General features: G+C 37.5%; 1 protein-coding gene across 1 annotated transcript; it reads left to right on the top strand.

The window, feature by feature from the left end:
• Positions 1–3,472: 3,472 nt before the first annotated feature.
• Positions 3,473–5,728, top strand: LOC143554790 (uncharacterized). Its single transcript, XM_077044477.1, has 2 exons — positions 3,473–3,605; positions 5,142–5,728. The coding sequence occupies exons 1-2, from the start codon at positions 3,473–3,475 to the stop codon at positions 5,726–5,728; spliced, it is 720 nt and encodes a 239-aa protein (XP_076900592.1).
• Positions 5,729–26,479: the final 20,751 nt, after the last annotated feature.

Below are 26,479 nucleotides of genomic sequence, written 5' to 3' on the forward strand. Positions count from 1 at the left end.
GCACAGCTCAAGTTTGAATTAGTTCATGTCGGTCAGTAGGTAAAAGTAAGCATGTCTCGTTGGTATATTCGAAATAATATAAAACTTTTATATATTAAAAGTTATAAAAGAAAACAAATATAAGTTAAACTAGTTATAAAAATATAATATTAAAAACAAACAAATAAAAAAGCTAACATATCTTCGACTACGCGTTTGATGCTAACATATCTTTGACTACGTGTTTGGAAGCCTAACTCATCTTTAACCATGTGTTAGGAAATCTAACGTGCCTTTGACGACGTGTTAGCGTCATTAAAATGAGACACCAGGATACCTTTGACGACATGCCTAAATAGCTTTTTTTTTTTTTTTTTTTAACTTATACCCAAAATATTCTCCTTTTTTTTAACGTATCCCCTAAATAGTTTTTTCTTTGTTTTTGGAACGACATTTAAATCACAAACAGGTCCCCCCAATCGATCGTCTACTTCTACTCTCAAGAGAACCTGTTGTAGGTGAGAAAAACCTCCTGACTCAACCTGAAACCCCTTATTTTTTTTACCATTGGTGGTATACGGTAAATAGCGATACCATCTCTAGTTATGAACTCTTTTGTAAAAATTATATTTTGAATACCTGTATTTTGGAACAAAAATTTCATTAGAACCAAACTAGCAAGGAACTGAACCCAAACAAAACAATAAAGCTGAAAATTACAAATTAAAACTACATCAATCTCTCCAAACAATATTTTTAGGGAGATTGTTTTTTATCCAAGGTCTTTGAATAAATTTAATTATTATTATTCTCTATTGCATTTATATTCATATATTAGTTATTAACATGATAGATATTGTGATATTATTTACTAGTTTTCCTGAAGTGGATATTAAGTACTCAGTATTATATTAGAGTTTGTTGTTAGTTTAACAATTAACATTCTATGGCTTTGGCATAAACATGCATTTTCATATTTTAAAAACGCTCACATGCATTTTCATCAGTAGGACATTATAACACATGGTAGATCCATTTTTTTCCGTGACACAATTCACACTATCTTTCAGAAAAGTCACCATCAATATGACTACCCATAACATTTAGTTTTAGAGGCACCATGATAATGACGGAAGACCAGAAGATTAGTTGGTTTTCACTAGTTGGATCTTTAACTAAACAGGTTTATCTCACCACACTGTCGTGCCTTCGGACGAGTGTTTACGGGCGTTGGCCTTAGGGTGAGGGTTTTTTCCGGATCGAAAGACGAGTGTATTCCGATGTAGAGAATTTAGCCTCTAACTCATTTAAAGGATTCGTTAGCCATTAAAAAAAATAAAATAAAATAAAATACGACCATGTGTATTTACATGTTTAATTGCTGATAAATTTATAATGACAAAATTGTCAACTTTGATAGTAATTTAAATAAATCAAATCATCCACAGGTTCATTAAAGCATGCCATATATGGGTTTTTATATTATTTTAAAACTTAAAGTTGTGACCAACGTTTTAAAATCCGGTACGTATCAGCCGGTTAAACTGGATTTCGTACAGCACGTCAGTATTTTGACTCTGATATTTTTGGCCGATACACAATTTTTTTTCCTAAAATATCGTTTCTACCGGCAAACCGGTTTTAAGCCCAAGAGCTTATTGATATTTGCGCACATATTTTTTCAAATTACTCTTAACATAGCGAATAACATTGAAATGTGTAAACTTTGGCGTTATTTTTGGAAAATTGAGTGCTTTTTTATTATTCTTTTCATTATGGATTAACATTTGGATTATCTTTATTATGGAATCATATGCTTTTGGGTTATTTTTGGAGTTGAAGTTGCATTATATGAAATTACAAGGTAACTTATTCAACCGGTTGAACCAGGAGGTTCAATTGGTTGTACCATTTTTTAACCGATTCCGGTACAGATTAAAAACCAGTTTTTAAAACATTGGTTGTGATAGCTCTATTCAACGATTTATTTAAAAAAATAGTAGGTTTAATACAAAGAAACTGATTTATGGGTCTCTGATAATGAAGTAAATGTAATTTAGATGTCCAGCCATCTTAGATGGCTAGATTGGATTCATCTTTCGTAGTGACAATCCATGTAAGCGACGACGTGTAACTTTGTGGTGACTGGATCAATCATCTGAAATGACTGGACCCTACTCTATTCCCTTACACACAATTCTGCCACGTGGCAGCACAAGATGAGACCAGCAATCTGAGATAGCTGGATTGAACTCACATTCCAATCATGGGAAACTCACAGGGTGTACTATTTTGAAGATGACAATAGGGCTGTTCAAAAAGCTCGAGGCTTGTGGCTCGCTCGAAAAAAGCTTGAATGAAACTAGCTATAAAAAGTTGATTTGTAACATCCTGAGCTGATTTGGATAATTTTTGTAACCGAGCCAAAATCGCCACTAGCTCGGCTCGAGTCATGGCTCGGCTCGTTGGCTCGATCTTAAGCTTGTTTAATTTCAAAATCAAGCTAGAGCCTAACTAAGTTGCCCCATTTAATTTCGAGCCCTAGCTCGAAACCACCCTGGCTCGGCTCGTGAACAGCCCTAGATGACAATATAATTTGAAGGCATGCAGGCTAACGTAATATAAGAGCATTTCCGATAAGTTCTCCATCTCAAAATCTAAAATTACACTAAAAATCACTATATTTTCTCACTCATTTTCAATTAAATAATACTTTTTTGCACCGCTATCATTGTATTTTCTCTCCCCTGCACTCACAGCAACTTTCAAAAAATATTAAAAAACCATAGAGAATGAATAATGTTTTCTCCAAATTTAACTATAAAAGTAACATTTTTTTCTCTTTTCCATTGGTAACCACTCCAACCACACCCTAAAAAAATAGAGAACACTCACCTAATATGGGAAACCCATTGTGAACTTGTGAGAGCTCTAAACCTTTTGAACATTATTCTAACCAAGCTTTTTCCCTCACCCCACTAAAATTCTCATGCGGGTTAGAAGTGTGTGTAAGAGAATGAAGCTGGATCCAGTTATCTTAGATGGCTGATTCAGTCATCGCATCGATTACATGGATTGCAACTAAGAAAGATGAATCCAATCTAACCATCTTAGATGGCTAAACACTTAAATTACATTTGCTTCATAGTCAAAGACCTAGAAACCATTTTCTTTAAGCCTACTATTTTTAACAAATCTCAATTCAACCCCCTATGTCAATTTAGCTAAAGAAAATAATTCTATAATATTATTTTAAAAATTACATGACCTATTGCTAAAATATTGATATCCTACTACGTAAAACAAAAAATAATACTGTTTACAATGACCCAAAAAAAATCACATTAATATTATATTTTAATTACTAATATGGAAAAAAACGTGCAGATAGAATATTCTAAAAGGTGTTTAAATAGCCCCCAAATACTCGCATTTGTCACAGCTAATAAAGTGTCGTCCCTCATCTCGCCGCTTGCCACCACGGACGCCGGAAATGGGAAAAGCACCGTGCTGTGCTAAGGTCGGTTTGCACCGAGGTGCGTGGTCCTCCGAAGAAGATAAACTCCTCATCGATTACATTCAAGCTCACGGTAAAGGTCAATGGCGAACATTGCCTTCAAAAGCTGGTACATTAATCATCAAAATAATTACATATTGAATATAAGCTTGCTTGATCATGGTGTTTCTAGGGGTGTAAAAAACTACACCGAGCCAATCCTCTCATGAGCTACTCTGCATTGACTCATTAAATGAGCTCTAACATAAAAAAGAAGCTTGCTTATTTAATGAACAAGCCTGGACCCGGTGTTTCATTTTTCGTGCTCGAGCCGGCTCACGAACATGTTATTATGTAGCTAGTTTTTATTTAATATATTAACAATATAGATTTTTTAATAATTCTTATTAGAGTTAATGGCCATTTTCGTCCCTGTGGTTTGCTACTTTCGCCACTTCAGTCCAAAATTTTTAATTTTGTCAATTTAGTCCTCATAGTTTTAAATTTTAGGCAATTACGTCCCATCCGTCTAACGGCATCCAGCTATGCCGTTAGTTTAAGGGTATTTTTGTCTTTCTCCTTTTAATTTTGAGTTAATGGTCATTTTAGTCCCTGTGGTTTGATATCTTTGCCAATTCAGTCCAAAGTTTGAAAATTTGTCAATTAATGTTCAGTTTAATTAAGTTTTTTTTATTTTTTATGTTTTTTGTTTATACCCCTAAAGAGCATAATTCAAGCCCAAAACCATCGAGCAACCTCAAATACTGGTATGCATTTACTCTGTTGACAACAGTAATCATACCCCTCCCCTTATATTTAGTTTATAGACATTTCCTAAAATCTTCTCCATGGTGGAATTCAATGGTAAAGTGGTCAAGGTAATTCACTGAAATCGAATTATACACAAAAAACTAAAAATTGTTTTGTTGATTAATGTATAATAGTTGATTACGACCCAGATTTTCGTTATGATATGTTAATCTCTAAACCCTAAATATTATGCATTCATCAAATAAACGATTTTTAGTTTTTTCCGTACAATTCGGTTTCACGGAATTGCTTTGACCACTTTACCATTGAATTCCACCATGGGGGAGAGTTTAGGAACCGTATAGAAACTAAATACGAGAGGAGGGGGTATGATTACTGCTGTCGACAGAGTAAATGCAGACTTGTTATGGGCTTGGATAATGCTCTCTAGGGTTATAGAAGAAAACTGACTTAAATTGACAAAATTTCAAACTTTGGACTAAATTGGCAAAAGTATCAAACCACAGGGACGAAAATGACCAATAACTCAAAATAAAAAAGAGAAAGACAAAAATACCCTTAAACTAACGGCATAGCTGGATGCCGTTAGACGGATAGGATGTAAATGGCTAATATTTAAAACTATGAGGACTAAATTGACAAAAATACAAATTTTGGACTGAAGTGTGGAAAGTAGCATATCACAGGGACGAAAATGGCCATTAACTCTTCTTATTACATATATAAAAAGGTATAAATATTAGTAAAATAATTAATAAATAACAAGTAACTAGAGCGTAGAAGAGCTCAAGCTCAGCTCACCTTGTTACTTACTACTTTTGTGGATTCAAGACTCGAATCGAGCTTGAAAAACAGGAATCATGTAACTAACTACTTAATGCTTTTATGAACTTAGGGTTGCTTAGATGCGGAAAAAGCTGCAGATTGAGATGGGTGAACTATCTCCGGCCAGGTGTCAAGAGAGGTAACTTCACCTCCGAGGAGAATGAAGTCATTATCCAGCTGCATTCTCTTCACGGCAGCCGTTGGTCCCTCATTGCCACCCATCTACCTGGACGAACAGACAATGAGATCAAGAACCACTGGAACGCTCACCTTCGGAAAAAAACTGAAAACACGAGCAACCGTGGCTCAGAAAAATCGAAAAGTAAAAATTCAAAGAAAAAGAAAATATTGGACGATCAGAAGTCTTTATTAATGAGCAAGAATGATGGTGTGGAGGATGGAATGGGGAGTGGTGCATCGTCGAGTTGTACAGCTGACTTTGCAGATTTTGACTTTGACTTTTTGTTAGACGGGAAGATTTTCTTTGAAGGAGTAAACACAATCGACGATCAACAAGACGATGGTGTTTTAATGGATAGTTGCGAGTTAGTTATGCCGAAAAAGGAAGAAAGCTTGATGTTCGAGAAGCTCCATGATGAATACCTGAATCTACTAAATTTTGAAGAGCTAGATGAGAATATTCATGAGTTAAAATAAAATAATTCAAAAAAAAGTATAAATCGTTGAAATTTTTTAATGGTTTTCTTTTGATCTACATATTTTTATTACCTATTATGTTAGCTAAATTACTTTTGGAATAAGATTATCTTAAAAAATCATGGAGTTAGACCAATAAAACAGGCTCATGTTAAATTTGGTAACTTTTATAATTTCTATCGATCTGGTTTTCATACACTAGCGATGAAAAAGATAAAAGTAAATACCTTGTAAATGAACATTTTAGTTGTATAAACTACATTTTACACGCAATTAGTGTATGAAACACAACCCCTGGTTAAAATTACGCAAAAGGTATGGTTCACTTTTCATAGTATTTCTTGGTTAAACCAGCAATTACCACTGTGAACAAAAGAAAACCAAGTCGGCTGTTAATGGCGAACCATAGTTTTTTTTCCATGTGTTGAAATTTTTGGTACTTGGTTGTCCATTATCTAAATATAGATTTTATTTTGGTTTATTTCAGGTCGATTTGCATAATAAAAGATAAAATTAAATCAAATCATGATCTTGTTGTTGACATGGTCCTTTAATCGATTGTCTTTCTGATTCATCTCGTTGGTTAGGGTTAAAGGAATACAGTTCTCGATAATCAGAAAACCTTAACTAAAGAGTTAAAATAATAGATTCACTTGTTAGCTATTTTTAGTAGTACCCTAACAATATAAAGACGCAATGAGTATACTTTTTATTACACATCTTTTTCGTTCTTTAATTAGTACTTAAAGGGGTGGCGGCGCAGCTTGTTGCCCGCCTACCTGCTATGTTGATGTAATATCTATGTTTCTACATATTGGAACCCAATTTTTGACACATCTAAATAAAGAAGATGAGTATATCTGAAAAAATTAGTACTTAGCAAAAGGGCTGAGTACCCTCAAGCAAAAACTTAAAAGTCGAGTGTCATTCGGTTTACTAGGGTTAGAAAAGATACGACGACATAAAAACGCTATTTAACTTGTTTAAATTTAACGTTACCTGATCAATCACCCTTCTGATTTTAAAACGTTAATTTTTAACATTTTCGGTACTTTAAAATATTTGGTATCGTGCATTTTCTTAGAATATTAATAAATCTTATTGAGGTTATAAAACTTCTATAATTACTCATATTATATATATATATATTTATATATGCTAAGTATAAAATGAAAATCCACTTAAGTTGTAAAAACTCTATAAACCCATTCTCAACCACATGTTTTTAATTAATGTTTAAATCTTGCGGTCCACAATTAAAATGAATAAAAAATGTAAATATAAATATAATTTTTTCTCTCTTCTGAAAACATATATAAAAATTAGTAAAACATTTTTTTTTAAGTTTTGATGTTTTGTATTAAATGTTACAACATATATTACATGTAACAAAAAAAAAACGATGTTACATAGGGTTTTCGTGGGTTTTCACAACTCAAGTGGGTTTTCATTTTAACCTTACCCATATGTGCTAAGTATAACCTTAACCTATATATATATATATATATATATATATATATATATATTTATATATATATATTTATATATATATCACAAAGCCATTGCATCTTTGTTTATAAGACCGTGTGTTGTGGTTAATAATTGGACATCAATGAAGTCCACGTAAGCAATGGCGCGAACCCCCCCCCCCCCCCCCACCCATACACACCCTGCCACCACCTCACCTTCAGCTAGCGCTCAAATCACCTTCATGGGCCGTATAGGCTACGTATGGCTGACAAGTGTACGAAGGAGACAAAAAAGGCTTTTTGTAGCATATACGATCGTATAGAGCTATACGGGCCATATAGATATTTAATTAATTGTATAGCACCTTGTACACCATAAAACCTATATGGGTTGTATAGGGCTATACGATCGTATAGAATACTTTTGCAGAAAAACGTCATAATATAATCTTAAACGAAGATTCTTGGGTACAACCAAAAATTACTTAGCCAAGTAGGTTGTATAAATTTAAATTCAATTTATTATGTTATATTATTCATTATATCAATACTTTACTCTTCTTCAAGTCTTTAAGTAAATATAACCTCGTAAGGTAGTGCATTTACACTTTCTAACTTTCAGAATAAAGATAGCAAAACACATTATAAAAGTGTCTATTTTTTTAAATGCCTATACGGTCTGTATAGGCCTATACGACCCGTATAGACCTATACAGACCTGCCCATATAGGGCTATACGAGGCACTATAAATAATGACCGACAACGTCCGACGCAAACTAACACAACTCGGGTGTTATACTGCCTGTATAGCCGTATACGAGCTGCATAGAGAAAAAGTGGTGTGTGAGGATCTATACCGGTCATCAGGATTCTAAGCCAAACTAATAGTTAGGTTATTTTTACGTACAAGACTACGCCTTTAACAGACGTCTTGTAGTTTTAAACATCTTTGGTCTTTTCTTCTGTATCATTATCTATATAATCACATTATGCATAGAAAAGTTGCTTTAAGAACCAACTATTATTGAGGTAAAATCAAAATTATTGATTATATAATTCCATTATTCTAAATTGTTCTATCATTTCAAAACACCCCTACATCAATGCATACCAACCAATACAACTCTGGTTACAAACAGTTTCCCACATGAAATAATAAAGTTAAGATTCTATTTTGCACCTGAAGAAACATGTCATTCTTTTTCAACACCTGTAGCGCGTACAATCGATGATTTTTGCAGCCACTGAACAATCGGTGAATTTTGCATTTTTCACGTTTCAGTTACTATCCTTATTAAACAAATATAAAAAAACTAGTATTGAGTTTGAACTACTGTTCTCGGTTCTTCTTATTCCAATTACTATTCATATCTGAATATAAATCACTATTATGTAAACCTTGCATGATATTTGTTACTTTTTCAAGTTTTATAACTTGATTTCATACTAGAAATCTTGAATGGAAGTTGAATCTCATATTTGAATTTTGCGTGCAATGAACATGAATTTAGAATTTGTGACTTAGTTTTCATAAAACTTGAATTTTATAGCTAATTATGTTATAATTATTGAAAAGAAAGTTTGAGTCCTCGTCCTTTTCTAGTACTAAAATTGATTTGTGTGTTTTCTAATGAGTAATGGTTATATTTTCTTTTATTATAATATTTTCTTTTATAAGTTCCTCTCCCGACCGACCTAAAAATTCTAGTGCTTGAATATGAAAATTTTGAACACTGAAAAAACAAAAGAAGAACCCCAAATGAAAAAAGAAAATCATGGGTCCACCATCGATAAAATGTAGTTGGACTACTTAATTGGTACCAAATAAACGCATCATCTATAAAGCATAAACGAAAACATATACTTTCATTTAGGCTAAGAGGAATACACCCTTAAACGCCGTTTTCATCATTCGTCACGTCTACACTACGTCAGTTTTCCCCTCATCCTTCAACACCCTTCAACACAGGGGTATACACCATTCGTCTCATTCTCTATTTTTTATGTTTTTTATTTCATACAACTTATATATATAATTCAAACATTATATATTATAATTTACAACATTTGGTACACACATGAAATCACTATTCATTGATTTTGGGCTTTATAATTAGTACTTTGTGCTGCTATACATATACTCTATAACTTGGATAAGGAGTGCTACACGTGTTTGGGTAAATGACAGCTGGTGGTACAAGTGTTGCGGTACTACGTATCTGTCAACTTTTGGTTAATATTTTATTGGACTTCACATACTCTCTAACCTGATTTGAGAATACTATTGAACAGAGTAGTTAACCACATGACTCCTTCCTCCCCCAGACACTTCCACACCTCGATGGGTATGTTGTCTGGGCCAACACTGTCTAATTCGATGGGGAAATTTGAAGGACGAAAATCTCCTACTGTTTAAGGATAAACTCATACTGCATACGCGGGCTCGACTAAATGGGGACTCAACTCATATATGGGAAGCTATGGAGACAAAGATCATCCAAGTAGCAAAGGAGACTCTCGGGGTCACAACAGGAAAGTCAAGTGGGCATAAGGAGTCTTGGTGGTGGAATGACGCAGTGCAAGACAAGATAAGGGACAAACAAGGATGTTTTAGGGAGCTAATGAGGTGCACGAATGAGGAGGGGCGAGTAGAATTGAGGGACAACTACAAAACGGCCAAGATAGAGGCAAAGAAGGCAGTGGCGGAAGCAAAGAAGGCGGCCTTTAAACGGATGTATGAAAGTCTAGAAACAAAAGAGGGGGAACATGCTATGTTTAAGATTGCCAAAGCCAGGGAGCGTAGAAGGCAAGATCTAGGACCGGTGAAGTTCATAAAGGATACAGATGGGCATGTACTGGTCAAGGAGCAGGACATCAAGCTAAGATGGCAAACCTACTTCCACAATCTTTTTAACAATGGGAGAGCTTACCAAGAAGAACATGACAACACAAACTTTCAACGACAACAATCGAATAACTGCTACTGCCGACGGATCACACGAGAAGAGGTGAAGGACGCACTTAGGAGGATGGGAAGGTCTAAGGCGGTTGGCCCAGACAACATACCCATCGAGGTGTGGAAGTGTCTGGGGGAGGAAGGAGTCATGTGGTTAACTACTCTGTTCAATAGTATTCTCAAATCAGGTAAGATGCCAGACCAGTGGAGGAGCAGCGTTGTAGTTCCTATCTATAAGAACAAAGGAGACGCCCAATGTTGTGGTAACTACCGAGGAATCAAACTACTAAGTCATACTATGAAGCTATGGGAAAGAGTGATTGAGGTTAGACTTAGACGAGAAACTCAGGTTACGGTCAACCAATTTGGCTTCATGCCGGGGCGTTCCACCACAGAGGCAATACACCTTATAAGAAGATTAATGGAAAAGTATAGGGAGAAGAAGCGTGATCTACATATGGTGTTTATTGACCTAGAAAAGGCCTACGACAGTGTGCCACGACAGGTGCTCTGGGAGTGCTTGGAGGGTAGAAGAGTGCCCAGGAAATACATAGAGATAATTATGGATATGTAAATCAGGAGTGAAACAAGTGTCCGTGCGCCGGTGGGGGATACTGATTTCTTTCCTGTAGAGGTAGGTCTTCACCAGGGGTCAGCGTTGAGCCCGTTTCTTTTTGCAGTAGTCTTGGATGAGTTGTCAAAGTCGATTCAGGGGACTCTCCCGTGGTGCATGATGTTCGCAGACGATATTGTGTTACTTGCTGAGAAAAAACAAGATCTAAACATGAGGCTTGAGGAGTGGCGAACAACCTTAGAGACAAAAGGTTTAAAGATTAGCCGATCTAAGACGGAGTACCTACACTGTGATTTTGGTGAGATAAACGATAGTGAAGACGCACACATCACAATTGAAGGGCAGGTGGTCCCGCAGGTAACGAAGTTCAAGTATTTAGGATCATTTGTACAGTGCGATGGGGAATTAGACAGTGATGTGACCCACCGAGTTCAGGTAGGATGGTGTAGATGGAAAGCAGCCACAGGTATATTGTGCGACAAGAATTTCCCGACTAATCTGAAGGGAAAATTCTATTGGGTGGCAGTTAGACCTGCAATGCTATATGGAACAGATTGTTGGGCCATCAAGAAGGCACAAGTGCGGAAGATGGAGGTAGCAGAAATGAGAATGCTACGTTGGATGTGTGGGCACACAAGGCTAGACAGAATAAGAAACGTTGTGCTTCGCGAGAGATTAGGGGTGGCGAACATAGCAGACAAGATAAGAGAGTGGAGATTGAGATGGTTTGGACATGTAAAGAGAAGACAGACGACGAATCCTGTTAGATCCGTAGAAAACATTACTATAGAGGGGAGGAGGGGTAGAGGACGACCGAAATTGACTTGGGATGAGAGGATTAGGCATGATTTGATAGACCTAAACCTCTCCGAGGACATGGTTGAGGATAGGAATTCGTGGAGAAGTAGAATTAAAGTTAAGGATTTTTAGAGAGAATTGAATACCTTAGGGCTTAGACTTAACTTATTTAGGTCACATACCATAATGGTATTTCCCTTACATATTTTATTATTATTATTATTAGCTTTTATATTGCGGTTAAACTGTGACCTTATTATTAATATTATTATAATTAGTAGTAGTTTTTTATATAACTGTTAAACTTTGATTTCCTTTTTTTGCTTCATACACATATTCTTAGAGCCGAGGGTCTCTCTGGAAGCCACCTCTTTATTCCTTTGAATAGAGGTACGGTGTGCCTACATCCCACCCTCCCCAGACCCTACCTATAGCTCTGCTGTCGGTGGGATTTTACTGGGTATGATTGATTGATTGATTGATACTCTCTAACCCTTTACTATCTTATTATTCTCTCTTTATTAACATAATAACAATGTTGGTTCATATTTCTTTTATCTTCACTGCTCAGACGCAGATTGAATCATCAGTTTTTGGGGAAGAACGACCACTTTCTTCCATCTCCAACACCGCCATCTTGATCGCCGTTCTCAACCGCAAGCCCACTTACTGTTACGGGGTTTCATTTTGGAAACCCTAGGTGGCGGTGGTGTGATGGGGTGGTTTTTTGTGACGAAGGGGGTCAGGTTTCTGGGTTGATAAAGGCTATGATAATGAACTTGGCTTCATCTGAGCCTTCGAAGCTCTCTCTCTGTCTTCGGCCGTTGGTCATGATTAGATATGTTCTTTATTTGTGCTATGATGATCGTTTTATCTGAGCATGTCACTTTTCTGAGCATGTGGTTTTCACATATATATGTTGCACTGTAAAGGTTGTGACATAAAGGAAAAGCGTGTGCAGTGGCGGAGCCACATGTGCTTCACCGGGCTCAGCCGAATCCGGTCAATTTTCGGTTTCATGTGTCACTTATAGGTACGACTTAACGAGCGAAACCATTCTTTAAAGGCGAGCAAACCCAAAATCATTTTAAAAAAGTATTTGAACCCATTGATTTTGAAAAATTTGGTTAAAAAGGTTTTTTTTAGTAATGAATAATATTCTATAAAATAGAAAAACTTCTACAAAAACTACAAAAATTAGTAACAAACGTTATTAATCGACCAATAATAACCCACATATGTTATATAGATTATAAAAAAGCCCAAAATTATTAATGATGTGGGTTAATAACCCTACCCAATTAACATTAAACATAATAGTAAAATAAAAATTAAATAGAAAATAGCCAAAAACAACGACCGGGCAATTTTTTATATCAACCACGTCCAGACTATAGCCTCTTTCACCAGTTCAAGCCGAAAACAACGATAATTTACATTTTTTATGATAGTGATATTATATTTTATTTATTTGGCCGAATGACCGGCCCGACCCAACCGGGCCCAGATACTTTGACGCCAGAAAAAGATCGAGCACCTAAAAATTTCAAACTCATAAGAGAAAATTCATAGCTCCGTCACTGAGTGTGTACAATCAAATAAGCATAAGCATACAATTGATCTGAGCAAATGGCTTTCACATTTTGAGAATTGGTACTTAACCTTTAGAAGATGGGTTCTTTGTAAGGTTTATGGTGTTCATTGATTTTTTATTTTTTAATTCCATTTGTGGAAGTAGAGTGGATCAAAGCTCTGATTGTTTTAATTCTCTTATTTTTATGGTGTGTGGATTCCTAAACTAGAGTTTTTGGTTGTCTATCAATTACATTGATAAGTGTTAGAATGAACGTTTTAGATACTTTTTCTTGGTGTACACATCTGTTCGATAAAATATGTTTGATAAGATGTCATTCTTTTTTGTATTTGGCTATGGTTTCGCAACCCCCCGCAACGCGGGGGGTCGAAATACTAGTTAATAATTAAACTAAAACATAAACATTGGAAATACAATTAAGAAATAAACTAAAACTAAAAAAATAACTAAAAATATCTAGTTTTCAGTGTCAGATGGGGGCGGTAGAGATCATGTATGTTCGACCAAGTTTGAATGTAGCGTGTCATGTGTATCTTCATTTTCCAAAGTCAATCGGTTATACTCTCTATGTGTTTCGTCTACCGGTTGATATTGGGCGTCGTCTTCATCCTCGTTGTACTCGCAAATCGCGCGTCCCTTGTCTTCAATAATCTTGTTATAAAAAAGCATATTGCATACATCATCCGCCTAATTTTTTTTGGCGCCCATGCTCGTGTCGGGTTGGCCTCTGCGTGCCACTTTCTTTTTATGACACCAAAACATCTTTCAATATCATTTCTTGTCGCCTCTTGAGCCCCCTTAAATTTCTTTTGTTTATCATCTTGTGGGCATGTGAAGGATTTCACAAACATGGACCATGACGGATATATTCTGTCACCAAGATAATAGCTGTGCTTGTATTCAATTCCTGAAACTTGAAAACTTGAAACCAACATCGTATGTTCTATGATATTATTGTAAAACCCCGACTAATAGAGGACCATTAAATCATTATTCGTACCGGCAACACCAAAGAAGGCATGCAAAATCCATAAAATTTGTGAAGCAACTGATTGTAAGGATATATTGAGTGTGCATGATCACCTCGCATGTACTGACCTGCGCCAAGCATTGGGGCGATTCGCCCACTCCCAATGCAAACAATCAATATTACCAAGCATTCGGGAAATCCATGTTTTGTTTCATGCCATTCATATAATTTTTGAATATCGCTCCAAGTAGGGCTACATAAATATTTCTTGCTATATAACTTAATAATATTTTTGGTAAACTTATAAACACTATCGCGTACATTTCTTTCGAACATTTGAAGATACTCGTCCAAAGCATCATGAACCGTGCCGTATGCCATATGCCGGATTGTTGCAGTGCACTTTTGTAGTGCCGTATGCCATATGCCGGATTGTTTTAGTCCTCTACAAAAGTGCTTTTTTGGTTCATGCTAATGTTGCTTGGATCGGTCAATGGCTCAATGCACGGTAGTTTGGGCCGGTTGCGGTTAGTTCATTGGGCCGTTTCACACGTTTAAAGAAATATACGTAAATATTATTTCTTGTTCTAGCTACAACTACATGTGTTTAAAAGGAATCAAAATATGAACTTTTCTCCCCATTTTTTTTATTTTTTGAACGTATACCCTAAATAGCTATTACCTTCTCTGATTACAAACTATTTTTGTACAACTTATATTTTGACTACATTTAATTTATATTATTCCTCTTTATTGGATTTATACTTTATTAACTAAGTTATTAACATGTATGTAGATATATATTGTGACATTATATACTAGTTTTCCAGATGTTTATACTAAATACTCGGTATTATATTAAATTTTGCGTTTTGTTTAACATGATAATATAACATGGAATGATTTAGTATATCTAAAAAACAAGCTGTATTAGTATACCATATATATATGAAAGTAATTAAACTGAATTGCTTAGCCTTATGAGATGTGATTATTTAGTCCTTGAGTTTATGAAATGTGATTGTTTAGTCCTTTTGAGTTTATGAGATATGATTATAGCCCTTGAGTTTTTGTCTGCCTTCATGCCATCGTTTTTATGATCTTTGCAAACTGATGGCCTCACCATCACCTCCAGCCAACTTACTAGCATCATCTACGGCGACTCTATACCACCATCTCCGGTGACACCTCACAAATCCCCGCCAACGGGGTGATATGGCCGTCGTCTATCGAACCACATCCTTCCTTCCTGGTCATCTATGCAACGGCTCTCGACTCTATATATGCCGCCGCTTAACCAACTCGCCTAAACGATGCTAATTAATACCATAAGTACTTTTCGGTGATGGGGACAGTGGCTTCTCTTCTATGCTAAATTGAGAATAGACGAAAGAGATGAGGGGTGGCTAGGCAGTGGTGAACCAACAACTTAGTTCTACATAATCTTTTTGTGGGTTAATGTTATAGAAAAAGATTAAACGATCCAATCAACTTCTATTATTTTAATAAAGCTTGCAACAAAATAAAACAAACTGATTTGTGACTTAAAATTTATGATTACCATGTAACTTAATATTGTAAACTAAGAGATCATTCTCTAATTACTTGATTGTAATGTAAAAAATATTTAAGGAGGTCTACAGCTTCTACGAAGTAGCTTAGGATGTCTTAAGGTTCTACGTCGGAGGAATGACCATCGTGATATGCTTTTATATTCGCATTTGGATGTTCGAGCCTTTGATGGAATTTCTCGCGCAACTCGCGTGGGGAACACCTAGTTACGTATAATAGAATAACTAGTTACGTATAATAGAACAACTATTGTTATAAACGTGTGTTCTTATTTTGAAAACAGTCACTTACATTTTTTTAAACAACATTTGAAATCACATTCAATACCACTCACTCAATTACATTCTAACTAGTAACATAAACAAATTCATTTTTTTTATCACGACTCAATTTACACTATCTTTTCAAAAAAGTCACCATCAATACGACTTCAAGAATTACATATATATTTAAAAAAAAAAACGTTTTTTTTAGGTATCTAAATTCTCACTATTCATCAAAAAAACCTTAATATTATTTTACATGCGTAAACGTTATGTCTCTTGAAGTATAGATACAAATATACATACAATACACGGAACACGTGACTACATGTGACAACGACCTATGACTAAAATATTGGTATCCTACGTATAAAAAAAGAAAATACTGTTTACATTGCCCCAAAATAACTATATTATGTCTCTTTTGATTACTAATCAAACCTGGAAATAAAAACGTGCAAATAAAATGCTGAGAAAGGCGTTTAAAAGGCCACGAAGTAGTCGCATTTGCCATAATCAACAGTGCCTGAAATGGGAAGAGCACCGTGCTGTGCTAGGGTCGGGTTACACCGAGGCGCCTGGTCCGCCGACGAAGACAAACTCCTCATCGATTACATTCAAGCTCACGGTGAAGGCCAATGGCGTGCATTGCCTTCAAAAGCTGGTACGTACATTGATTTTCTAACTTCAGCCTTGGTGGCCCTCTAGGTTGCGTTCCGTGCAGTTTCCTTATCCAGCCGAAGCTGTTCATTAACAGCTTGGGCAGCCTTGGAACGGGCCTCGAGCCGGGCCTGAACTTCAACCTCGAGGGCCTTGAAGGCCTTCTCCTTTTCCGCAGCCACTGCGGTAAGCCTTTGTTTCTCCTCCCGGACAGCCCGCGCCTGAGCTACTTCTTGGATGCGAGCTGCTTTTAACTTGTCGTTTTCACGACAAAGTAGCTCGACGCGCGGCTGCATCCGGGTCAGGAGAACCCGAAGCTCATTGGTTAGCCTACCCTCCTGGTAGCTAGCCATGGCTTCCCCCAACGCACCACTGGGAGCTGCGTGACGAGCCCAGTCCACGCACTCCACAGGCGTGCGAAGGGTTGTTCCTCGGCGAATGTTCCATCTTGGAACATACACTTCATTGGAATCCGACACTGCAAAAAACAAAAAGCAGTTAGGAAAAGATGATATATATATAAAAAAAAAAGGCCAAAAGAACCCTACGTACCTGTAGGGTCGATAACAGGCCGATAGCCACCAAACCCATCACCTGAACCCAAGGGAAATCCATCCAAGAGGTCAGGCAGATGGGAAGGAGGCAGAGGTTGGCGATAAGCCCCATGCATACCTGAAGGATCGGCCGTCGTTGCCGATGACGGAGGCATGGTAAAAGCCGCCGCGGTCGCCGCTGCGGAATCCGCAGCAAAAGTAACCGCCGGCTCAGTGAAAGATGCGGTAAAAATGGCACTCACAGCCGGCGGTGATGTCATCACAGCTGGAACAGTCGGCTCAACGGAGTGAGCAACTGAACCAGCGGACGAATGCGCAGGCGCAGCCGCCTGGGTCGTCGCCTCAGGTAGGCTGACCAAGCCTACCGTCATGGGCGGAGGGGTACTCCTCTGCGCTCCACCCTGGAATGCGTCAACATCCACGCCTGCACAAAGAAGATAAAAGTGTTAATGATGAAAAGCTATGAAGTTAAAGATAAAGGAAGTTTGTACTTACGGGTTTTCTTGAGCCTAAAAGTGCGGACAGGCGGGGATGAACCCGATGGAGCCGGCCTCTTCACGCCGCTCACCATTGTCATCCTGGGCTCTCCGGAGGTGACAGTCGTCGCAGCCTCCGGAGCGGTGGTCTTATCACCACCGGGGTTCCCCGCCACTTCCTCGCTCTCGGCCTCTGAGTCAGACCGAGGCACCGGATCGGCAGTGGAGGCCACCTTCTCCTTTCCCTTCCCGCCGGCAGCCTTCTTCTTCCGCACCAACGGAGGACCATCTGCGGATTCCTCATCAGAACACAAGATTAGAGGAATTCCAGCAGAGGTTTCAACATTGAGGGGTCGAGGGTTGAATAGCGCCTTACCTGGCCGCCTGGCGCTCAGGATCTCGTGGCCTAGCGGGTAGACCTCCACGAACCGATCCGCCGTTTGTTCTAGGATGGGCAACTCGTTCTCATCTAGAGCACGAGTACCCATCCGAGCGGGACTGTCAGCCTCCAGCGGATACAGGAGCGACTGCAAGTCGTTCCCCTCTGAAATAAACAGGAAAGAAGTTAGAAGAAATTCTAAATCAACAAAAAGAAACAGAGCATACCGTAAGGAACAGAGTTCGAACCGCATTCAAGAACGATTGGGATCTTTTGCGCATCCGCATCCTTCCACACCCGGCTCATCCCGAGCATCACCATCCCGGACTCCTCAAACCGGTAAACCGGAGATTGGACTCGGGTTATCTTCGAGAACCATTCCGCCTCCTGGTAGTTGGAGGCGTGAAGGCTGGGAAGTGCTTGCCCATTCTTGAATTTCATGGCAAGAGGGATGGCGCGAGCGGAGATGTAGAAGAACTCCCGCTTCCACGAACGAAGACTGCGCTCGGTTGCGCAGATCTTCAAACCCTTGATCCGGGTTATCAGCGTATACCACCCCTGGATGCACCTCCAAGAATAGAAGGTCATCAGGCGGTCGACATAGGGCTCAATGCCCAGAATCCGGCACACCCACTCGAAGTGGCGAATCTTCGCGATCGCCATCGGGTGCACCTCAGTCAGGTGTACACCGTGCCTCTCAAGGACACGGTAAACAAACTTTGTCAATGGGAACCTAAGATTCCCATAGACAAAGAATGCAGCATATACCCCGATCTTGCCTCTGGGGGCATCATACACCGTCTGGTGGGGTTCAGGAAACTCAGGCTCGAGAGACTCGAGCATGAACTTCCTGATGATGTACTGATACAGATCGACAGGCAGAGCACACTGGCACTCGCCAGCAGTACTCTTGTCATCAGCGAACACCCCAGCCTCCTGGGCTGTAGATTCGAGATCACGAGAAGACATCTTGCAGATGAAAGAAGAAAACGATTTCAAGAGAATGCTCGACTGAAAGGTGAGTATTCGCCGGAAATCGTTTTGAAGATGAAAAGTGAAAGTGTGGATTACAAAGAACCCTCTCCCCCTTTATATACTAATCGCAATTAATGCGATGAATTTAATGCGGAAGAGAGAGAAATCGAAGGTGCAATGAAACTATGACACGTGGCAAAAAGCAAGCTGGCAACAGCTGTTGAAAGGACGCGTACCATTAATTTCGCGGCCACGCGCCCGAAAAATCGCGCCCATGCGCCTGAAAAAGCGTCTGGAATGACCATGTACTGTCACATCACCATAACTTCCTGCACGTCCTGACACAGTCAAACGAACCGTCGCACGACGTTTCAGAGGTTTGGACTGTTCTTATCCTTTCACCAACTCTTCGAATTTCAAAATTCAAAAAGATTCAAAAGTAAGCGGGAAAATACCCTTTACCTTGGCAACCAAGTAACCATAAGACGGGTGCGGGTACAGTGTTAAGGCAAAACCCTTCACATACCTAGCACCCGCAGGGAATTGAAGCCAAGAATACCTTGGCAACCAAGTAACCATAAGACGGATGCGGGTACAGTGTTAAGGCAAAACCCTTCACATACCTAGCACCCGCAGGGAATTGAAGCCAAGAATACCTCGGCAACCAAGTAACTATAAGACGAGTGCGGGTACAGTGTTAAGGCAAAACCCTTCACATACCTAGCACCCGCAGGGAATGGACGCCAGGAATACCTTGGAAGTAAAATAACCGTAAGACGAGCGCGGGTACAGTGTTAAGGCAAAACCCTTCACATACCTAGCGCTCCGCTGGGAATTGAAACCAAGAAGGATCTTCTGGGCAATGCTTGCGGAAACGGAAATAACATCCCCGCATAGCGGGAACGTCGAGAACTACGTTGTTTGAAGCTCCAGGATGGAATTGGTGGTTTTAACATAATTGATCACTATGTTCAAAACTACCAAAACCTCATGGAGAATCCACACAAGTGGGACTCAACGCTCCTGACTTGCGAGGAGGTTACAGACCTACCCGCATCATACCCAAAGATCAAGCAGGAAAGTCGGGAATTTCTGCAAGTGACAAGGACTTCCGCGGGAAGAATCCCCGTGGAAAACCTTAAAACTAAACCCTTTTCAAAACCCTTTGCTTAAGTCTAAAAGTTCACCTCACTTTATTAAACATTCATGAGAAGAACATTGGACTGGGGGGACTTGAAGAGGTAGGTCCCAGCAGAGCCCAGTTGGACCCGCAAGACTCACCTTGAAGAGGGACGTCTGCGTAGAAACCAACTGGATCCGCAGGACCCACCATGCTCAGAGACGTGACGTCCTTACGCGCAGTACGCAAGCTGTTCCCGCAGGAAATGCCTCCCAATGGTGAAGTACTCTGCCTGTTCCCGCAGCTGCTGATACAAGCCATCAGGGAAGGCCACCCGCGCAGCAAGGCTACACGCACAAGGCACTTAGCTCTCAATCACTCAGTGTCACCTGAAGGAATGAGCAAAGCCGGGAACAATCCCGCACAAAGGCGGGAGGGGGAATACTCCCACCCAAAAGCCAGTCCGTACGATACGGGAAGATCTTTTGTACTGTACCTGACGAGGTACGGGCAAAAGATCTGACTAAAGATACGACAGCTTATTGACAACAGTATGGCGAGCAGCATGCTCTTGTACTGTATGTCACTATTAGCCGCTGCCTACTCACCAACTCCTGTCATACCACGTGCATAGCCGGCAGTTGGTGGAAAAGGAATAGTACACAGCAGGCCTGGTCACTGTCAGCCGCTGCCTACCCACCAACTACTAGCATGGCACGTGCGTAGGCCACAGTTGGTAGAACAGGAATACTATTCAGCCGGCCACACCTCCTTGGAAACCTACCTTCGGCTATAAATAGCCCAAATGGTATGATCATCTCATTTTATCACATTATCATCATATTATACCTGATATCTGCTCTAGCAATCTCTTAATATACATTTATATTTAAAGAGCAATCTAGTCTGATTCTCACGCCGGAGGGTGGTCACAAGGAGGAACCCCCCCCCCTTCTCAGTGACAAGCTCACGGTATCTGTTTTGCAGGTTATCAGAAAAACCATCTTTGCCGGGTCTAACCCCTCGTGAGAAACATCTATCTAACCCCCAGGTTACCCGTAATCTGCCCGGGGTCCGGTTAGTGTTTCTTCAGTAATAAAGTGTGAAATCGTGTGAAAAACATGATGGTGGCATTGTCATGCTCATAATGTTGTATTATGTACGTTTATATTTCACGTGGTCAAACCCTATCTTCTCGCCATTCACGCCTTGACTTGTATCTATAACTAATTAACTATTATTAAGAAAAACTAGATTTTATCCCCCGTATTACAGGGGTTGTTTTACATTATTCTTTTTTAATATTTATATATGTATATTTGGATTTTAATTTTATTTATTGTAAGAAAATTAATAATTAATATACTTGAGGTTTGATGATGAAATGGTTTCACAAAAAAAATGATATGTTATATCCGGTTTAAAAGCTATTTGGGTTTGGTGATACCCATTACCCGTTTATTTTCTTTATTATAAAATTTTTTCTTAATTATAAATAATATCTTTTTTTAAAATAAAATAGGATATTAATTTTTAGTATATTCCTATTTTATAGGATTTTCATATCAAATATTTGATGAGATTATTTTTTAATATAATGAGATTTTATAGCCCGTTTAAGAACTATCTGGGTTTGGTGAGACCTTTACCCGTGAATTCAGATCAAATGCATGAGAAGCCTTCATTTACAAATAAAGCAATCTGATGGCTTGAGAGAATGGTCATTTTACATTTTTCGTTTTTTAATATTTATTATTTGGATTTTAATTTTCTTTATTGTAAGAAAGTTAATAATATACTTCGCCTTCTTCCTCGTCTACCTCACCGACGACCGACCGGCCGGCTTCTCTTTCTCTCTTACCCTCCCCCAATCTTTCTCCTGGTTAATGGAAGAAGGTGATTTGAGAAAGGGAATGGAAATAGGGGTGTAATGGAATGGCGTCTTGTGTAAGGAAGAAGGTGACCGGAAAAGAAGCTGCCATAGTGGGAGCGTCTGATGATGTGTGAATATAACATCGTTGAGATTAGAGTTCCACTGCTGGTACCTACCGAAACGGCCGGAAGAAGTCGCCGTCGTACCTTTTTCTTTTTTTGTCGTTTCCGTATTGTTCTGGTTAAAATAGTTACTTGTTTACATTAAATATACTTTGGCAATCCATTGTTTTCAATTATGTTCAGTAATGCTCTTTTTCTTCTTTTATTATTATGAAAAACAAGAGGTGCAACCGGTTCATCAGGTTCCAAGTAAATTTTTAGAAAAAATTCACAATTATGTTCAAAAATATCATATAGAGGGACTTTAATATGAAAAAAAAGTGGAGAGACTTTTATGAGAATAAATAGAAAATAGGTTGGTTTTTCATGACATTTGCCCTTATTTAATTTATTGAGAGAATATATATAGTACTATTATATTCTTATATGAAAGTAAAAGTTGATACCTAACTGGTATTTCGATCATAACTACACGTGATATATTTATAACTAGTCTTGAATCTATCGTCTAAGAGCATCCACAATGCTACTTTAATTTTATGACGTGCCAGCCAATAAACGAGGGGGGCACACGAGCCTGCATTGTGGCCGATCATCCGTGATGGTGGGTTTGGGGCTTCAAGCGTTACACGAACATAAGTGGTGGGGTCACAACCCCCCCCCCCCCTCTCTCTCTCATAGATGGCACTGACCTCTTGGTTCATATAGTTGTTTGATCTTTATTGTTGTGGTACCTAGATATAAAACCAGCTTCAAAAATACATAAGAGAACACCACAGAAGCAATTGTTGTTAAGTTGGACCAGAGAGTTGTTTTATGATCCGAGCTTCAACCCATTGGTTACAAGTTGATAATTTCATTACTTTTTATGTTTTTAGTCAACTACGAAATACATTATAAGAGGATTTATAAACATAAACGAAAATTGCTTTATAAAATGCCACCACCACAACATCGCCACGGGTTCCGCCTAGTACATATATGTGCATATTATATATACAATTTTAATAATTTTTATTGTGGTTTTGGAGGTTTGGTGCTGTAAAAAATGAGTTTTTGAAAAAACTTTAAAACATAATGTGACGGTTTATATAGGTTTGACGTTATGAATGCTCTTATCAGTTTACACTGGTTGTATAACTTGTAAGATTAGTATTTATTAATCTATTATCATTTATCTAATTATAAAAGATCATCCGCTTAATTAATTATATCCTATGATTGGTAATTATTTAAGTAACATACTTATCCTTATTGTCATAACTAGAGAGAAAAAATTAACCTAATCACCAATATCTAAATCTGCTCTCTCTACCCCTCTAAAATCTTGAGGTTTATCTCATCTAACACCATCAAATGATACACCTAAAAAGGAACTCAATCAAATCATAATCATGTCGTCTTCCTTCTCTGTTTTCTCTAGATTAACATGTACACATGTTTCATTACTTTCTTATTCTCTATTATAATGTTTACGGAATTAATCAACATGATTAACTAAACTTAAATCAAATATGAAACTACCCTATCCTTTAATGTGAAGTTGAGTGCTAATAAATATGGATTTTGGAGTAAACAAAATATCAAGATTGAAACACTAATGAATCAACAATTAAGATTATCAAAATAAAACGATGAACAGTACGTTATGCAATTCTGATCTAATCACTGATCTGGTTTCGGGATTAGACTGGTCATCATAGATCGCCGATCCAAATGAAAGCAGTTCAGGTTTCGTCAACTAAGTTGGTGTGATTCTCGTCTGGACAACCTGCACAATAAATTTTTTGGCCAAAAAAAAAAACTTAATAAAAATCCTAATTGTAATCTATCTATCTATATAAATGCACAAAAAACTCTTACGTATCACTCTCTGGTTATTTTATAAGTTTATGAGTGCAAAAGAGTATTTTGTCATGGTTATTTTTTTATAATAGATTAGTTAAACTGAATCAAAGGTTTTGGTCAATTTGGAAAAAAAATGTTTTCAGGTTATAATCTTTAGTAGGGGCAGTTTAAACATTTTTTACTGCAAAATATTGTTAATTGATTCATAATTTGTAGAGGTCGAGGTGGTTCTTAAAATAATTTTTATTTAAAAGGAGTTAACGGGCCAAAGTGTGTTTCAACTTTCAGGTAATGACTCTGATGACAAATCTTTAGGGTCATGACTTTCGTGACTATCAAAAGACTGATTTGGAAATTTAAAATTTGGTTTTAGGTTAGATTCAAAGTCAATATGTTTATCATGATATTTTTTATTTGATAGAGGTCAAATTTCTAAAAATAACATTTTCTGCATCTGGTTTCTTTTAAACTGCTAACGGGTTAAAGAGAATCAAATCGTGCAAAAGTTTGAAGTGGTAGATATGTTAGTCTATTTAGGTTATATGTTAGCCCACAATAATATCTCATTGTATGTATAATTTGTCCGAGTTGTTAAAATTTGTAACATGACGTCGTGATATAGGTCACAAGAAAAAAAATTGTGATAATGTCATCGATTTACAAAAGTATGAAATGATTTATGGTTCAAATGTAATTTGGGGATATTCATGTTTATTGAACATTTCATATACCTTGAGTTTCTTATTACTTATATAATTTAAATTGTTAAACCCGTGTAATACACGGGTAGCTAAGCTAATTTCTTAATACAAGAAAAAAATTGGAACATAAACTTAGATATACATGTTTGATAATTATTCACAAAATCCGAAAGGAAGTGCTGGATGCAATTGGTTAAAGATTGAACATACAAGCTGATTAAGAATATTACTAATCTATACATAGATTCAACTAATAATAAAAGCAAATTAAAATAATAAACATTAAACAAAACAATTATGATGCAATAGCAAATAATGAACATCCAGTAATTAAATTAAACTGAACATAGGACTCTGAACTATAACGCACCAAACCATGTAGATGAAGAAGAAACTTTCCACGTGACTGAACATGGCAACAATTAGAAATTGCAACATTGATAATGAAATCATAATCTGAAACACTTCAAATGCATAAAAAATCACAGAAATCTAAGTATAACCTAAAGCTAATCAAACATCAGAACGATTTCAAAATAATAAAGCATGAAAATTGATGGATATAATAAAGGAAGGAATTGTGATTTGTGACCAGAATAAGTCATTAGGTTCTGCAATAACTGAAGTAATGATTATGAATCAGCAGCGGCGGTGTGGATGAAATGTATCTCATGTGTAATCGGAGAAAGAAAGGAAATAGCAATCAGGTTTTGTAATCGGCGAGGGGCGGATCTAAATCGGCAATGGCGATGGTGGTGAACGGCCTGTTTGGGTCTTCTTCTAAAGCGACAGAGAGAGTAACCTAGGGTTACGATTGTATTGAAAGAAAAACAATCCGAGTTTAGCAATATATAGATCCGAAAACCAATGTTGGATCGGGTAATGACCCAAGCGGGACCCGAGAAAAGTAACCATCTTTTGAAAATGAGTTAAAAAAGGTGAGAATGACTGAGAGAGTCATAAGTGGCATAATTAGGTATTCTTTTATGGAAAAATCCCCAAAATAGTCCATCTACAAAATGAGATTCTAACTTTGTCTCCTAAACTTAATATTTCCAAAAATGGCCCTCTCTAACTCATCTTTGACCATGTATTAGGAAATCTAACGCGTCTTTGACCACATGTTAGCATAACATGTCGTCAAAGACGCGTTGGATTTCCTAACACATGGTTAAAGACGCTAACACGTCGTCAAAGACGCGTTAGATTTCCTAACACATGGTTAAAGATGAGTTAGGCCTCCAAACACGTAGTCACAGATATGTTAGCATCAAACGCATAGTCGAAGATATGTTAGCTTTTTTGTTTGTTTTTTTAATATTATATTTTTATAACTAGTTTTACTTATTTTGTTTTTCTTTTATAACTTTTAATGTATAAAATTTTATATTATTTCGAATATACCGACGAGAAATGTTTACTTTATCTACGGACCGACATAAATTTTATTTAAAACCGAGCGGGGTCAAATTTTATTGAATATTTCGATATTGATTTGGCACGGCTCAAGTTTGAATTAGTTCATGTCGGTCAGTAGGTAAAAGTAAGCATGTCTCGTTGGTATATTCGAAATAATATAAAACTTTTATATATTAAAAGTTATAAAAGAAAACAAATATAAGTTAAACTAGTTATAAAAATATAATATTAAAAACAAACAAATAAAAAAGCTAACATATCTTCGACTACGCGTTTGATGCTAACATATCTTTGACTACGTGTTTGGAAGCCTAACTCATCTTTAACCATGTGTTAGGAAATCTAACGTGCCTTTGACAACGTGTTAGCGTCTTTAAAATGAGGCACCAGGATACCTTTGACGACATGCCTAAATAGCTTTTTTCTT

The sequence above is a fragment of the Bidens hawaiensis genome, unplaced genomic scaffold, assembly GCF_021521415.1.
Source record: "Bidens hawaiensis isolate Kalapana, Puna unplaced genomic scaffold, B.hawaiensis_p1.1 tig00017854_1, whole genome shotgun sequence".
In the NCBI taxonomy this organism is placed as follows: Eukaryota; Viridiplantae; Streptophyta; class Magnoliopsida; order Asterales; family Asteraceae; genus Bidens; species Bidens hawaiensis.